Here is a 16,598-nt window from a genome sequence, read left to right as displayed (position 1 = left end):
GTTACACCTCACTTAACAACTACTTGCTTACAAAATCAGACATCAAAATACAAAAGTGTCACAGCACACTATTACTGAAAAATTGCTTACTTTCTCATTTTTGCCAGACAATTATAAAATAAATCAATTGGAATATAAATATTGTACTTACATTTTAGTGTATAGTATATAGAGCAGCATCAGCAAGTCATTGTCTGTATAAAATTTTAATTTGTACTGACGTTGCTGATGCTTTTTATGTAGCCTGTTGAAAAACTACACAAATATCTACCTGAGTTGATGTACCCTTGGAAGACATCTGCGTATCCTGAGGGGTATGCGAACCCCTGGTTGAAAACCACTGGTCTATAGAAGTATTAGGGAATGTGTGTGTTAAAAAATCTTAGGTACATTTTGGAATGCTAACATTTAAACTGGATTATCCATCCATTTATTGATATCAATTATGTAGGACATAGAAGTGATGATTGTTTTTGTTCAACAACAGTAGACAAAGAATAAAACCTTTTGCAGGTGATACCCTTTGTTAGAATAACTACAAGTAAATGAATAAAGTATGTTACATGTTCTGCTTCTGCTCTTTTGTTTAATGCAGGAAATAGTTTTTCTCAAAGATAAGGGAGATGCTAAAATGCAAAACATCAGAGCGCTGGGCAAAATCTTAACAAGTACTGAAGGAGTGAAGGACCCCGCCATTCAGCAGACTATTTCTGATCTCCAGAATCGATGGGAGTGCACTGTTCATTTAGCCACCGAATATCTAAGGTACCATGGAGCTTACAAAGAGACCAGTACTATAGCTTGACCTACTACGGCTATCAATTCCTCTTCCTGCTTTGCACAGTATATAGTTTCTATGCTCTTTGTTTTGGCAGGACATGAAAATGACAACTAGAAAAATGTTTGAATTTCTGCACTATTCATGATGGGACATATTGTGGCCATGAGTATGGGGTATGAGGAGGAACAGCAGAAACCCTTAGTAGAAAGGTTTTGGCCAGCTCAGCCAGAATTTCTCTGGCAGCCCAGGATGGAGTTGGCAATGCAGAGAGGAGTTGTTTATCCAACCCTAGTTTTGGAATAGCTGTTGGCAGCACTAACCTAGTGCCTTCTTTGTTCCCATTGAGATGGTAGCTGTTCCATGTGCCCTTGCAACCGATCCAGGGCCAGCCATGATCTGGCCTTATAACAGATTTACACTGTCAGAATCAATCTTAGGATTTAAGGAAATCTGTTTCAGAGCAGCAGCCGTGTTAGTCTGTATCCACAAAAAGAACAGGAGTACTTGTGGCACCTTAGAGACTAACAAATTTATTTGAGCATAAGCTTTCGTGGGCGTCATTGTGAAGTGGGCTGAAGCCCCCAAAAGGTTATGCTCAAATAAATTTGTTAGTCTCTAAGGTGCCACAAGTACTCCTGTTCTTTTTAAGGAAATCTGTGTGTCACTAGCAGCACAAAGTTTTTAAAGACCATGTAGTGATGTGACTGCTTACTGAGGGCCCCTCCATGGCTAGGAGTGCCTCTGCAGTGCATGGCTAATAATTTCTCCCTCAAATAACTCCTTAGACAGACTCTACACATTTTTCTGAGGTCAAAAATACCCCTGCTTGGAAACTGGGTTTATTCACAGAAAATAACTCAATTAGTTATAATTATGTCCCCCAGCCAAACATTTCTTTTCCTACTCTGAGGCTTCCTCATCTAGAGAGATTTTGTACTCTTTTCTTGCTTGCCCAGGGTCGCCTGCCGTAGCAGGACACTCAGAGCCCTTTCTGCCTGAAGTCTTATTCTCAAATCCCAGGCGTTGCTCAAGCCAGCAACCCCCTAGCAGTCTCTGTACTCTCTGAGCATCTCCCCTTCACTACAGCCACCTGCTGCCCTTTATAGGGAATTACCTGGTTCCACTCAGGTGGGGCTCATCCTGTAATCAGGGTTAGTTTAGCCCCAGATTCTCTGGCCCATGGGGCAAGTTACCCTGTTAGAAACCAGTTTGTTCTAACTCTGCAAGAGATTCTTCTCGTTTATATCACATGAATTGAAACATACAGTATGTGTCCATGCTAGAAGACAGAAGGCCATGGATGTGGTTTAATTAGGTTGCATGTTTATTCACTTATAATATCTGGGAGTACCAGGCAGCAAGTTGTAGAGTGCAGGGAGGAAGGGGTCATGTCCCTGCTGATCCAAATGTAGGAGCCCCTGCACCCCACCCCAGCTCCCTTAAAGGAGGTCAGGAAAAGGAAAGGGGGTCAACTCCCTGCTAATGAGATGGAGGAGCCCCCAACTCCTCTTACTCAGCTCCCAGAAGGGATTCTTCCAGCCCAATCCTGGTAAAGAGGGCATCTCCGTGGCTCTATGGGGTGTAAATAGCCCTTCCACTCTTCCAGTGAGCGGGAAGGGCAATGCAGTGACCTTGACCTCACCCCAAGTGCATTGTGCCCTTCCCTGTAAGCTTTCCTCTTTCTCTCCCCCCTGTTGCAAAGAGTCCTTAAAGGGGCAATGCATTTCGTCTTCCACCTAGCCAGACACAGACCCACTCACATAAAGGTTGCAGTGGGCACATTTCAAGAAGAATTCTTTTCTTTTCTGGATTCTAGTCACTGTTTTACATTAAATTAATAATGTTACTCTGGATTTAGCTACATCTGTTTATTTTGATCTGTTCATAATAGGGTCATATTTTCAATTATTGGCACATAAGTTCCATCTGCAAAATATATTTACGTACCCACTGAATGTATGAACATACAGGAAAATGTGAGTGTGCTGCTCCCTTTTGTATGAGTAATTACAGTTGCCTGTTTTTCACAGTATTTAAATCCTTTTCATGATCATGAAAAGGTAATACATGTATTTTCTACAGTATATTACATTTTTCAAGAACCCTTCAACAAAAGGGTCATAAAGACAGTAGGTTTAACTTAGTAGTTAAAAATAAAACTTGAATTGGAATGAGAAGCAAAGAATATACAGCATGAGCAGCAAGTCTCAGATTTTAACAACTGTGTTTTCATAGGCTGAGATTTAAAAGGAGCCTAAGGGATTTAAGCACTCAACCACCACTGAAATGTAATGATATTTGGATGCTATACTCCCTTATGCCCCTATGAAAATTCCTGCCTTACTATTTATGGGTAATTTACAACTCAAAGAGTAAACCTCATGATTATAATTGGATCTAATGATTTAATGTCTGCAGTTTAATATTTCTAAACAAATAATACAAAATCCTTGAATTCTATTTCTGTTTTCCGCCCCCTTCTTCAAGCCACCAAGAACAGATTCAACTTCAAAGCAAACAATACATGCAAAGCAAAGAAGATTTGAGATTAGTGCTGACTGAACTGAAGAAGCAGCAGCAGGAATTAGGTTTTGATGTTCAGGCTGGTTTGCAGGAGAAACAAACTCAGTTAACAAGTTATATAAAACTCCTGCAGAAAGCAGAAGGTTTAATGTTCCTATTAAATGAATTAAAAAGCCAAGGAGATTATCTACGGGATTGCATTGAGGATTCCTGCTTCATGGAAGAATCACGGATAGAACTAAAATATCTGCATGAAAGTCTGCTCAGCCAGTTGCAGGTTGGAATCATGCCATATTGCCTTATCATATTATTAGTTTTAGTATACCAAATTATTTAAAGTTCTCATTATTTGCTTGTTATCTCATTAAGCTATCAGATCAGAATGTTGTGGTACAAAGTGAGGACACTCTGAAGTGAACTTCTTTACTAGTTTCCTGTAGTGAAATAATTAAAGCCAAATCTTCTCCACTGGGCAAAGCTGAAATAGTTGTTAGTGGTGAGTTCCTCTGCATATTGGTACTACAGAATCCTTCCCCACGCCACAGAGTGGAAGGGGGAACCACTTAAGGTTTTGATCCTCTACTGCTTTGCGCTTTGCCCAGGAGTAAATGATTACACAAAGTGGGGGCTGGTGAGTGTGAAATACTGACAAACAACAAATCAGAACATTAGCATTTTGCATCTATTGGTACAGGGGTAAATGGTTACAAAGTGCAAAGAAGAGGAGAAAGAGGCCGTTTACTAATCTGTTCCTGCAGAGTTACTGTAGCCTTCACTGCTGTTGTGTCCTCCTCCCTCATGCAGGAGGATGAGGGTTAGCTGTTGGTTCCACATAGGTGTTGATCTGCTGGCTTTGCCTCTGCACCTACCCTGATGTTCTCTCTCCCAACATCCTTCATGTTCCTTCAGAAGATGGCTCCTCTGAGGAGCATAGCTGTGCAGTGCGGTCTCCCTGGGCATGTTCTCCACATCCTGTTTATTGTTTGTTTATGGTGGTGCCCACAATGGGCTAGATACTTCCCAGACATTCAAGAAGGGACAACCCCTGGCCAGAGGAGCTTACATTCTAAAGATAGACAAGTGATTATGGGAAGGAGAATAACAAACAGGGATTTTCGTACAACTACATTTAAGACTGTGGTTTTTTTACAACACAGTGATGGGAGGGATACAACTGTCCAAGGGATGGATCTGTCTGTTTGTTTGATCATTGTGAAGTATAGTTGCCATTAGTTTTAGATGCAAATAACTGGCAACCTTTTTAATTTCTAAACACTTTAATTCCCTAGCATGCTATTTAAACTCTTCTGTAAGAATCCACCCATATGTACTGTGTTTTGAATGAGGTAGCGCTGCACTAACTGTAGAAACTGCTTGGCTTCTAGAACTCTATGCAGGCACTGGAAGGTCATGGTCAAGAACACCAGGGGTTCCAGGATACATTGGCAGCCTTGAGTAGCACGCTGAAGAGACTATCAGCGGAGCTTTGTCATTGTACTGATACCTCAGTGGAAAAGCCAGCAGCTGAGAAACAGCAGCAGTTGAAATTGCAGGTATGATGCATTTTTTCGATACTGTTGTTAATGGATCCCTGCCGCAGGATCGCAGAGCTTCAAGACAGTACTGTGTTTATAAGGGAAGAGAGTTAATTATATTAATCCAGTTGGCTAGACCACCCCACCCCCTCCAAAATGTAAAGTGTGGGTGATGTACAGGGGTGAAAGTTAACTTAAAGGACTTGCTGGTTACTCCAGAGTCTTGAGGAGGGGTGTGGCCTCCACCAGAAGAGGCAAGACCTTTAAATCCCCAGGTCCTTTACATCAGGATTTAAAGGGCCTGGGGCTCGGGCTGTGGTAGCAGCAGCTGGAAGCCCCAAGTCCTTTAAATCACTCCCTGAGCTCCCAGCTGCAGAGGTGGCTGTGAGCCCTGGGGTTTGGGGGTGATTTAAAAGGCCCGGGGCTCTAGCTGCTGTACTGCAGCGGAGTCCCGAGCCCATTAAATTGCCAATGGAGCCCCGGGGCTCCAGCTGCCGCTACCCTCCAGAGCCCTTTAAATCATCTCCAGAGCCCTACTGCTGGAGCCCTGGAGTAGCGGCAGCAGGGCTCCGGTGGCTGTTTAAAGGGCTCAGGGCTCCCATTGCCTTTACCATCCCACGCTCTTTAAATTGTCCGCGGAGCCCTGGGGTAGCGGCAATGGGGCTCCAGTGGCGATTTAAAGGGCCTGGGGCGGTAGCGGCGGCAGAAGCCCTGGACCCTTTAAATTGCCACCCGAGCCCCACTGCCGCTGCCCCAGGGCTCTGGCAGCAGGGCTCTGACAGCAATTTAAAGGACTCTGGTCTCCAGTCCTTTAAATTGCTGCCTCAGGAAGCTGGTCCACCCCGGTATGGTGCACCAGCTCTTGCCTGCAGGGGTGGCACGTTTGTAGAAATTTTGGTGGTGCCCAGAGTTAGGATATAGATATTCAGGCATGTTTGCAAAGGCCTATACTTTAAGAATTTAGGTGTATTCTTATTACTTAGCTAGTTATAGAGGTAGAAAAGAAAGAATTAAAACTACTGTTTCTGTGTGCTGTATAATTAATTTTGTTGGGTGTAAACCAATGAAGGTGGTAAAATATAATTGGTTAAATAACCATGTTACAGTGTGTTAGGATTGGTTAATTAAATTTCAGCAAAATAATTGGTTAAGGAATAACTAAGCAAAACACAGGTTTTACTATATAGTCTGCAGTCAATCAGAAAGGCGGGGGGAATGGGAACAGGGACTGGGGAAATTGGGATCATGTTTTGCTAAAGGAAGAAATGGGAACGGGATGGGAACAGGAACAGGGACACAGGCAAGGCTCTGTGGTGTCAGAGCTGGGAAGGGGGACACTTAGGAAGGAAACTGGAATCATGCTTGCTGAAAGTTCACCCCAATAAACATCGAAAAATTGTTTGCGCCTTTGGACTTAGGGTATTGTTGCTCTCTGTTCATGCGAGAAGGACCAGGGAAGTGAGAAGGTGAAGGAATAAGCCCCCTAACACCCAGAACCTGCCCCTGCCCAAACTCTGCCCCCTCCAAACTCCACCCCCCACCTGCCCAAGGCTCTGGGAGGGAGTTTGGGTGGGGGAGGAGGTCTGGCGTGCAGGCTGTGGGCCAGGGCAGGGGACTGGGGTGCAGGAGGGGTGCAGGCTCTGGGAGGGAGTTTGGGGATGGGAAGGGGTGCGGAGGGAGGGGTTTCAGGGGTGAGGGCTGTGGGGTGAGGCTGGGCATGGATTTGGGGTGTGGCTGGGGATGAGGGGTTTGGGGTGTGGGAGGGGACTCAGGGCTGAGGCAGAGGGGTAGAGTGCATGGGGATGAGGACTTGGGCTGGGGCTGGAGATGAGGAGTTTGGGGTGTTGGAGAGGCTCAGGGCTAGGACAGAGGGTTGGGGTGCGGGAGGATGAAGGCTGTGGCTGGGGGTGTGGGCTCTGGGGTGGGGCAGGAATGGGGATGAGTTTCGGGGCAGGCAGGCTGCCCTTGGACTGGAGCCAGAGAGGAGGACTCTCCCCGGCCCTCTCCCTGCCGGCAACAGCGAGCTCTGGGGTAGGGACCCCCTTCTCCCCTCCAGCAGCACACTCACCCCCATCACTGTCACTGCATGTGCTCCTAGGGCCCCTCTCAGGTCCAGGAATCCCCCTCACCTCCCCTGTGGTGGGTGCCATGTCGGGCGGGGGGGGGGGGGACTGCCATCACATGTGCGCCTCCTCCCCTGCTGCTGCCCCTCACTGTAGCCTCATTGGGGGTGGGGGATGGGGCTACCCCTTGCCCAGCATGGGACAAGAGCAGTGACTGCAAGCGGGGGGGCGGCTGTACTGGTGGAGGGTCCCGCCGGAAAATGAAAGGGTCTGAGGGGGAAGGGCAGCCTGCCCTAGCAGTAGGGGAAGGCGGGCACTAGGACCCTGTGGCAGCACTTAATGCATGCAGGCAGCATGGATCTTCAGGAGAGAGACAGGTCCGGGACCCAGGGAGGTGCATGGGGGCAGCAAAGGGGGGCCGGGGCACACTCAGGGGAAGCAATCGGTGGGGTCGGGGGGAGACCTGGCCCTGAACATTTGTGGAGCCAAGCCCCCGAACCTTCAATATTGCTGGAGCCAGGAGGAGGAGTCAGAGAGGGAGAGAACACTCCATTTTCTTGCTGGTATGCTACTGCACCTTTTCTTACCGGTCCTCGGTACCAGCCCGTACCGGCTTACTTTCACCTCTGGTGATGTACCTTTTCTGAGGTAACTGCATTTATGACCATGCTCCAAATGGAATCAAGGGACTTTTTCTGTTGGCATTACTGGAAGCAGACTTGGGCCCTAGATCATTTAGGTTTCTGTCATAACTATAAAGGGAAGGGAACAGCCCTCCTGTGTACAATACTATAAAATCCCTCCTGACCAGAGACACCAAAATCCTTTTACCTGTAAAGGTTTAAGAAGCTCAGGTGTCCAGAGACACCAAAATCCTTCAGCCTGAGCTTCTTAACCCTTTACAGGTAAAAGGATTTTGGTGTCTCTAGCCAGGAGGTATTTTATAGTATTGTACACAGGAGGGCTGTTCCCTTCCCTTTATAGTTATGACAGTTTCCAAAACTCAGCTTCTGTTCAGTGGGCACAAGGAAGAGAGTGATTCTCAAACATATGGCTGTTGTGTCTAAATTAGCCAGTGTTCTGAATGCAGACTGTCTGGATAGAGTAGCTCGGTTTGAGACAGACTAGACAATTGGATGAGCCAGTCTGAATATTAAATCTTTATTAAAAACCTGGTATTTTGATTCTGTGAAAATATGCTTCAAAGGAATATCAGTGTTGTCATTGAGTGTAGAAAGATATTGAAGGATGACATACCAGCTCAGACCATTGGTCTGTCAAGTTAGACACCCTGACTCCAACACCGGGGAATTCCTGTTGCTTCAGAAGAAAGTTAACTCCCTCATTGTCCCTCTAAGAGGTTGTTAAATGCAGTACATAACAGAGGTGTGGGGAGGAAGGAGACTTCCTCCTTAAACCTTGCCAAGTTCAGCATATGCCCTGAGGCATAAAATGTGATTGTTCCACTAATTTATATAGTTGCAGATGTTGTTCCTGATCACAAAAGCATCCAGCTGTCTTTAAAAATACAGTTGCAGTATTTGACTTTCTGAAGCTGTCAGGTAGGCAGGCTTACATGAATATTTCATGAGTCTTGCAGCATAAGTTGCCTTTCATGACAAAAGTTAATGATTTTAGTAATTCACTGTATACAGCTATTATTATTATTATTTATTATTACAAATGTCTTCTTAACATTGGGTAAATTGAGTGAAGACACTTTTCAATAAAAAATGTTTTCATCTCATTTAAAGGAACAGGCACCTCTTAGTCAATGTGAAGACACATTAAAGAAGATTTTGGCTTTAGCAGAATCTGTTGAACAAAACACCTCTTTGGCAGAACAGAAGATTACTAAGGATGAAATGGAAACACTTCAGTGTAAACAGAGGAATTGGAAGGACAGACTTAAAAATGTCAAGCAAGAGGGTGAGAATGTTCTCAGTGACACCCCTGAGTCAAAGTATGCATTTGCTGATGAAATAAAGATGCAGGATGAGGCAGATACAATGATAAAGAGAGAGAAGCAGGTCTTTTCTGATATTCTCACTGCTGTTGAAGAGAACAGCAGAACAGAAGAGCTGGAAGAATGCTGGAAACTAAATAACGTAAGTATGTGTGTTTATGACAACCAGAATGAGAAATTCTGGGCGAAGAGGCATCAGTCTCTCAAAAGCATGTAATTAATTGCACCTTTTCAGTTTCCTAATACAACTTTCCATTAATTGCACAATTATAAACCAAAGCATGTAAAAAAATTCTCCAAACCTGTTCAGCACATTACAATAGCATGATACACACTCTCTGTTTAAAACATCTGTGACGGATTGCATCACAGAAACCCCCTTTGGGAACTGCCAACTGATGTGCTGAGACCACCTTTGAGCCCGTTTTCCCTGGCAGCTTGGGACTTCAGTGCCCTGCCTGGTGTGAGCCAGACATGCTAGTGTGCTACAAACCAGGGCCAGCTCCAGGCCCCAGCACTTCAAGCGCGTGCTTGGGGTGGCATGCCGCGGGGGGCGCTCTGCCAGTTGCCAGGAGGGCGGCAGGCGGTTCCGGTGGACCTCCCGCAGACGTGCCTGCGGAGGGTCCGCTGGTCCCGCGTCTCCGGTGGAGCATCTGCAGGGACGCCTGCGGGAGGTCCACCGGAGCTGTGGGACCGGCGAGCGGCAGAGTGCCCCCCACGGTGTGCCGCTGTGCTTGGGGCAGCGAAATGGCTAGAGTTGGCCCTGCTACAAGCCTAGACCCAGGTCTAAACCACGTCCCCCAAACGCTGCAGGTTTAACTGAAAACAGTTTAAGAAATGCTCCTATCTCCAGCACTCAGGTACTCAACCCCCAGTGGGATCCAAACCTCAAATAAATCCGTTTTACCCTGTATAAAGCTTATACAGGGTAAACTCATAAATTGTTCGCTCTCTATAACTCTGATAGAGAGATATGCACAGCTGTCCCCCTACCCCCAATATTAATGTATTCTCTGGGTTAATTAATAAGTAAAAAGTGATTTTATTAAATACAGAAAATAAGATTTAAGTGGTTCCAAACAATAAGACAAACCAAAGTGAATTACTAAGCAAAATGAAATAAAACATGCAAGTCTAAGCCTAATGCAGTAAGAAAGCTGAACGCAGATAAAATCTCATTCTCAGAGATGTTTCAATAAGCTTCTATCACAGACTGGACACCTTCCTAGTCTGGGCACAATCCTTTCCCCTGGTATAGCTCTTGTTCCAGCTCAGATGGTAGCTACGGGATTTCTCATGATTGCAGCCCCCTTTGTTCTGTTCCACCCCCTTATATATCTTTTTTACAAGGTGAGAATCCTTTGTCCCTCTGTGGGTTCCCACCCATCCTTCTAAATGGAAAAGCACCAGGATAAAGATGGATTCCAGTTCAGGTGACATGATCACATGTCACTGTAAGACTCCAAGCCTTCATTCCTCCCAGCCTGACTCACAGGAAGGCTTGCCTGCAAAAAGAGCCATCCACAGTCAGTTGTCCTGGTTGATGGGAGCCATCAAGATTCTAAATCACCATTAATGGCTCACACTTTGCATAACTACAGTAGTACCTCAGAGTTATATTTCATATTTCTAGTTTTAGATACAAGAGTGATACATTTATACAAATAGGGTGACCACACTCAATAGATTATAAGCTTTGTATGATACCTTACAAGAGACCTTTTGCATGAAGCATATTCCAGTTACATTATATTCACATTAGCATATTTTCATAAAATCATATAGAGTGCAACATCACAACATCAATCATCAGTTCCTGCTTCGGTTTCTGTCTTTTATATAATCAGATTGAATATTTGGGTCAGGAGTTTCAAGGAGAGTGAGGAGAGGAAATGGTAAAAGAAAAACATGCTGTGACCGTTGTTTGACAGTAAATCCTAAACAGCTTCTTTTGTAGTAGTTTTATAACAAAATAAGAGACGGCTTTTAAAGCCAACAGGTTTCTACTTCCTTTGTGCCAACCTCACATTACAAGGATATTTTTTACCGCTTTCTGTAGATTATGTTTCACAGGTTAATATTTTTCATTTTAAATATTGTTTTTTTTACTGGTTCTGTTAGGGTCAATGTTTAAATGGAAATGTAGCAGAGAAAGAACAACAAAATAATCTACATTCTGAAGAAAGCAGATTATTGGCAGACCATCCTCTAAAAGATTCACATCAGAGCAAGAACACACAAGAGCAAAGAGCTCAGGTAACAGAGAAATAAGTTCTAATTAAAGGTTAAGGTGTGTGGTAAAGTATGTGTGTTTAGCTTTAAATGTCATGATGTCAAGAATAAAAAAAGAAACAGTAATGTGTGTGGATCACAGTGGGACATGCACTATTGTTTGGGGAAATAAAGGTTACCTGTCTATAGTCGGAGTTCTTTGATGTGACATCTGCTTGTTCACCTGCACACAATGTGCCAGTGGTGCAGGTTGGCTCAAGGCACAGGTGCCTTGATTTCAAAGGTGGAATGTGAAGAGACCACTCAAAGAACCACCGTTAAAACTGTCTCCCAGCCCATGGGTAAAACTGAGGCAGAGAAAAGACCATCAAAACGTTGTGGAAACCAGAAATACAGATACCTCTAGGAGAAGGAAGAAGGACCACGACTATGGCTGTAGGATTGTCAGGTACCTTTAAGGAGAAGTTGTGGTACAAATACTAGAAGTTGTGGGAATAATGACGTAATTTTTTTGGTAGAAATTAAGGTCCTGATTCGACAAGCAGATTTGCACAGGTGGACGCTCATGCCTTTGCTGAGCTTCTATGGGATCCGCTTACAGAATCAAGGTCTGAGTTACTTTTCTAGAACCAGGCGTCTAGATTGTTTAAAATGCTTTCAGGGCACAACTTGATTTATGAATAGGTAGCTACTGCCCCTTTCACCATTAGATTGTCCTACACATAGATTTAGGCCTTTCTATTGATTTTCCACAGTCGCTGGCTGTCAGAGCAGGGTTCAGGCTTGGGAGCCAGGGCCCAAGATTAGAACTATAGTCAGTGTCTGAATGCCAAAGCCAAGGGCTGGTACAGAGTCAGAGCCGGGAATCCAAGCTGAAGGTCAGAACCGGATTAAATGGAGTCAAGGAAGACAGGAGCAGGGCTGGGACCGGACTGGAGAAAGGCTGGGTTCAGGGCAGGGTCTAGGCTACAGCAAGGCAGGAGCAGGGCTTGCAGTGAGGCACGTACGCCGAGGTAGAAAATCCAGAGGCATGTGCAGTGAACAGCTGCTGATTCTCTGCAGCTGTTGGGTTTAAGAGCATGCCACCTGACTGCCTTAGCCAATCTGGTGTCTCTGCCATGGCACAGCTGCACTCCTTTGCTGCCTGGTGACTGGCAGGTGCTGCTGCAGACACTGAGTTCACATCATCCGGGTGTCCTGCTAGCTTCCCTCCCCTTTGGGTGGCTCTGCTGCATGTCTTTATAGGCTAAAGCTCAGTTTAATAAATACCGTACATCTTGACTCTAAATAATCATTTAAGAGCAAATTTTGACGCTTTGACTATGGGTTAAGAGCAAGGACCTTCCTCCACGAGCAGTTCCACTGACTTTAGTGGGACCACAGTGGAGTAGGACACTACTCTGTGAATATTGGTGTCAGCATGTAGCTCTTTACTAATAGTAAACTTTTAAAGCAAACAAACCAGGAGAAGCACAATATAGGGATGCTGGTGGTGACTGAACAGGGTAGCATGCGAGGAAGTGGAGCACAGCTGAAAATGTTTCCTACTACTCTGTGTGATGATAATGAAATGACAAAGGCAATTGATCAAAAAGAGGAGGTAATTGTACTCAAGGTACTAAGGGTCAGCGGAATCATAAAAAATACATGTTTAAAGTTTAGTTACAGAGGGAATGATAGCAATAAACATCCCATTCAGTTACACTGATGTATTCTCGCCTCGATGTGTGGGGATTTATGTCTCTTAAGTCCATGATAATGAAAATGAGAATTTATCCTATATACTCGAAATACATGTGGATTGATTTATTTCATCCGTGTGGGTGGCCTTGAAGTGATTTGCTGACAATGCTGTGTTGCAAGCCACTTGACGCTGGAAATGTCTACACCTGTGATGTTCTTTTAGCATTTTACCCCGCTAATATGTATATCTGTGTTTCAATTTATAAAAACATGTGCTCTTTGTGTAGTGTCTGGCCAGATGTAATTAATATCTACTACTGTAACTGTACAATAACCAGAGTTTGATTACAAAAACCTGTAATGACCAAGGGCCAGATTGTGGCTTGTGCTTTGTGCTGGAGCAAAGGAATAAGGGTGTGTAAGTCGCCCCATACTCCCTTGTGCTGGCTATCTGTATCCTGGGTAGCAGCATTGGAGTGGAAGCAGAGCTTACACGTTCTCCCACCATGCAGGGGAATGGAATGGGGCAGGATTGTGTGAAGTCTTGGTTCTGACCTCACCCCCACACTGCCCTTGAGGCAGTGTATTTGCTGCAACAGATGTGTTGGCGGATGTATGGACCAGTGCAGTTTTGTTCCTTCCTTGGAGCAGCTGGGGAGCTGGGAGAGAGATTGTGACTTTCTCTCCTGGCTGCTCCTGAGGCTGTGCAAAAATGCACTGCTTCTTACTCCAAGTCATAAGCTCACTATCTAGCTCAAATTTCATTCAAACAGAAATAAAACTGAGCAGAACTCCCTGTTGAATCCACTTCCAGAAAATGCCTCACTATATGCAGAGGCTTGTTGGACCAAAACAAGGCAAATTCCAGGGCTGGGGGCCATTCTCTGAGAATACTTTGCCTTGTGTCCCACAGGATTCTACTCAGCGAGGGTACAGAAGGGCATCAGTCAATCTCAAACATTAGACTGGTACATAGGAAGAGAAGTGTAGTCTTTTACCATATGTATCCAAGAACCAGACCAGGTGGGGCTTTATAGCTCAAAACCAGCACTTCGACAGGAAGCTAGTGCATCCCACATATAAAGCAATGTAAAATGTGTAAGTCTGGAGAAGAGAGCTAATCCATCACTAACCGCAATTTTTCAAAACATTTGTTATGACAAAATTACAGTTCTGCTTCTTCATGTAAATCATCTTCCTTACCATAACCTTGCCCGGTGTAATCTTTTACGAGTCGTAGTTGCGTTTGCCTCATTTACTTGTAATTGTAGGGTTCACCACCTTGTCATTTGAAATACTGTAATTATTAGTCAGCATGTCTGATTAAGGCTTTTTGATTACTTGTTTCTTTCTTTTTCGTAACACAGCAATGTTGGGAGCACTAACTCTGCTGTGCAGGGGAGATTTGAGGGAGAGGAATTACTCCCTTGTCTGTCTGTGTTAGGCTGGGCCTCAGCATATGTAGCGCCTGAAACCCCACATACATATGAAGAGAAATGTACACCATATAATACCACCCTGCATTTTCCCTACTTTCATTTCACTTGTTTCTTCATGTTTGTGACTTACGTTCCGTCTGATGATGCTGTCTTCCTACTTCCTCTCCAACAGCCAGCTGATTTTTTTCATTTTCTTCAATTTCATGGTCCTTCAGGGCCTCTTAAGATGAAACCTGGTGTTTCTGTCTAGTAGATACAGTTGCTGTAGCTGTGTAGTTAGGGTAAATGGAAAAGTTCCCTGGTTATTTAATTTTCCTGACTGGATATATTTGGTTCACAGTGAAAAGGTAACAAGAAGAGTGTTTGTTGTTGTTGTTGTTGTTATTTATTTCCGATAGCAGCTTACATGCAAGGTACTTTCCAAACTGAACAGATGGCACGGTCCCTGCCCTGAGGAGCTCACAGTATAAGCAGAGACAGACAGAGGGTTGTGGGTGGTGGTACAACAGATAAACCAGATGGCCAAGGTGATACTTGGACACCTTATAGTAATACAGTGTTGTGCTGACAACAGATATTTGTATTATTATTTATATTATGGCGCCACCCGGAACCTCCCACTGATACCAGGCGTCATTGTGCTAGGTTCTGTACATACTCGTAGTCAGAGACAGCCTGCCCCGAAGAGCTTACAGTCTAAATAAAGGGTTGGGGAAGGGAAGTAGTATTATCTCCATTTTACAGATGGGGAATTGAGGCATAGAGAGATTTAAGTGGTTTGCCCAAGGTCATACAAGGAGTTGGTGGCAGCACCATGAATTAAACCCCTTTCCCTGTCCAATGCCTTAATAACAAGACCATCCTCCCTATCAGTCGCAATATATAGACTATTCACAAATACTTGTCATTATCAGTCAGCTCATGGAGCGAATAGTGACCTTGCAAATGGTCAAGAAAGAGCATTCCATGTATAGGGAGCATGGAGATGGTTATGACAAAGGAAACAAATGATGTGCTGAGGCTGGCATCACTGCTAAACAAAGGGGGCTTGGGAGCAAAGTGAAACAAGCAGATGAGTAGGGTGGGAGTGAGTTAAGCAGGACTTTGAAGACAGTGATAAACAGCCGGAAGAAGATGCATTGGAGGAGGATGAGCTGGGGTGGAATTCAAAGTGTTGATGACATGATCCGAATGATGGGCAACATCTTAGCACTTGTATGAACTGTGTTAGTGAATGACCCGGGAGACCATAAAAAGGCAGGCTGAGATAATCCAGGCAGGAGAGGACAAGGGTCTGTATGAGAATTTTAGCAGCAGGGACAGAAAGAAAAGAATGGGTTGTAGAGATGCTGTGGAGGAAGAGTGGCAGAATTTGGGCATATCCATAACACATGCGGCTAAGTAGAAAAAATAAAAGTAGAGATGCTACATTGTTATGTATATTGCAGAATGAAAAATCCTGTTTTACATTCCAGGGTTCAAATATGGAAATGGTTTTCCAGAAACAGATTCTTCCTGAAGCCCAAGCAAATGCTGAATATATTGGTGAGGAACAAAAGGTCGCTGAGCTGAAAAATCAAACTGCAGAATTGGATGTTATGTTACTAAATGAGCAATTAAAAGAGATAGAGGTATGGAACCAGCAAAACTCATTCCCTCACTAATTACATAGCTGAGTTTATTCAATGTGGTATAATGTAGCTAATCACAGAACTATTAAACTGTTGCATATAGTCTCATTTTACATTGGACTGATGACACAGTCCCACATGACATCCTTTAAGCAAACTAGGGAAATGTGATCTAGATGAAATTACTATAAAGTGAGTGCAGAACTGGGTGAAAGACTGTACTCAAAGAGTAGTTATCAATGGTTTGCTGTCAAACTGAGCATGTGTCTCTAGTGGGGTTTTGCCGGGGTCCGTCAAGGGTCCAGAACTATTCAATATTTTCATTTAATAACTTAGATAACAGAGTGGAGAATATACTTATAAAATTTGCAGGTGACACCAAGCTGGGAGGTGTTGCTAGCATTTTGGAGGACAGGATTAGAACTCAAAACAACTTGGACAAATTAGAGAATTGGTCTGATATCAGCAAGATAAAATTCAGTTCAAGTACTTCACTTAGGAAGGAAAAATCAAATGCACAACTACAAAATGAGGACTAACTTGCTAGGCAGTAATACCACTGAAAAGGACCTGGGGTTTATAGTGGATCACAAATTGGCTATAAGCCAGCAACCTGATGGAGTTACGAAAAAGGGTAATATAATTCTGGGGTGTATTAATAAGAGTGTCATGTGTAAGACATGGGAAGTAATTGTCCGGCTCTATTCGGCACTTGGCAAGGTCTGAATTGCAGTGCTGTGTCCAA

General features: G+C 44.2%; 1 protein-coding gene across 1 annotated transcript in view; it reads left to right on the top strand.

The window, feature by feature from the left end:
• The window catches only part of SYNE2 (spectrin repeat containing nuclear envelope protein 2), a 280,671-nt gene that overhangs the window by 108,102 nt on the left and 155,971 nt on the right, over window positions 1-16,598 (top strand). Inside the window, exons 42-47 of the mRNA XM_075065745.1 lie at window positions 596-765; window positions 3,269-3,581; window positions 4,690-4,857; window positions 8,657-9,010; window positions 10,990-11,124; window positions 15,698-15,853. Of these exons, the coding sequence (XP_074921846.1) occupies window positions 596-765; window positions 3,269-3,581; window positions 4,690-4,857; window positions 8,657-9,010; window positions 10,990-11,124; window positions 15,698-15,853 (1,296 nt within the window). The remainder of the gene's footprint in view (window positions 1-595; window positions 766-3,268; window positions 3,582-4,689; window positions 4,858-8,656; window positions 9,011-10,989; window positions 11,125-15,697; window positions 15,854-16,598) is intronic.

The sequence above is a fragment of the Chelonoidis abingdonii genome, chromosome 4 (assembly GCF_003597395.2).
Source record: "Chelonoidis abingdonii isolate Lonesome George chromosome 4, CheloAbing_2.0, whole genome shotgun sequence".
NCBI lineage: Eukaryota > Metazoa > Chordata > Testudines > Testudinidae > Chelonoidis > Chelonoidis abingdonii.
The sequence above is the reverse complement of the archived record's forward strand: the minus strand, read 5'-3'. Positions and strand labels throughout refer to the sequence as shown.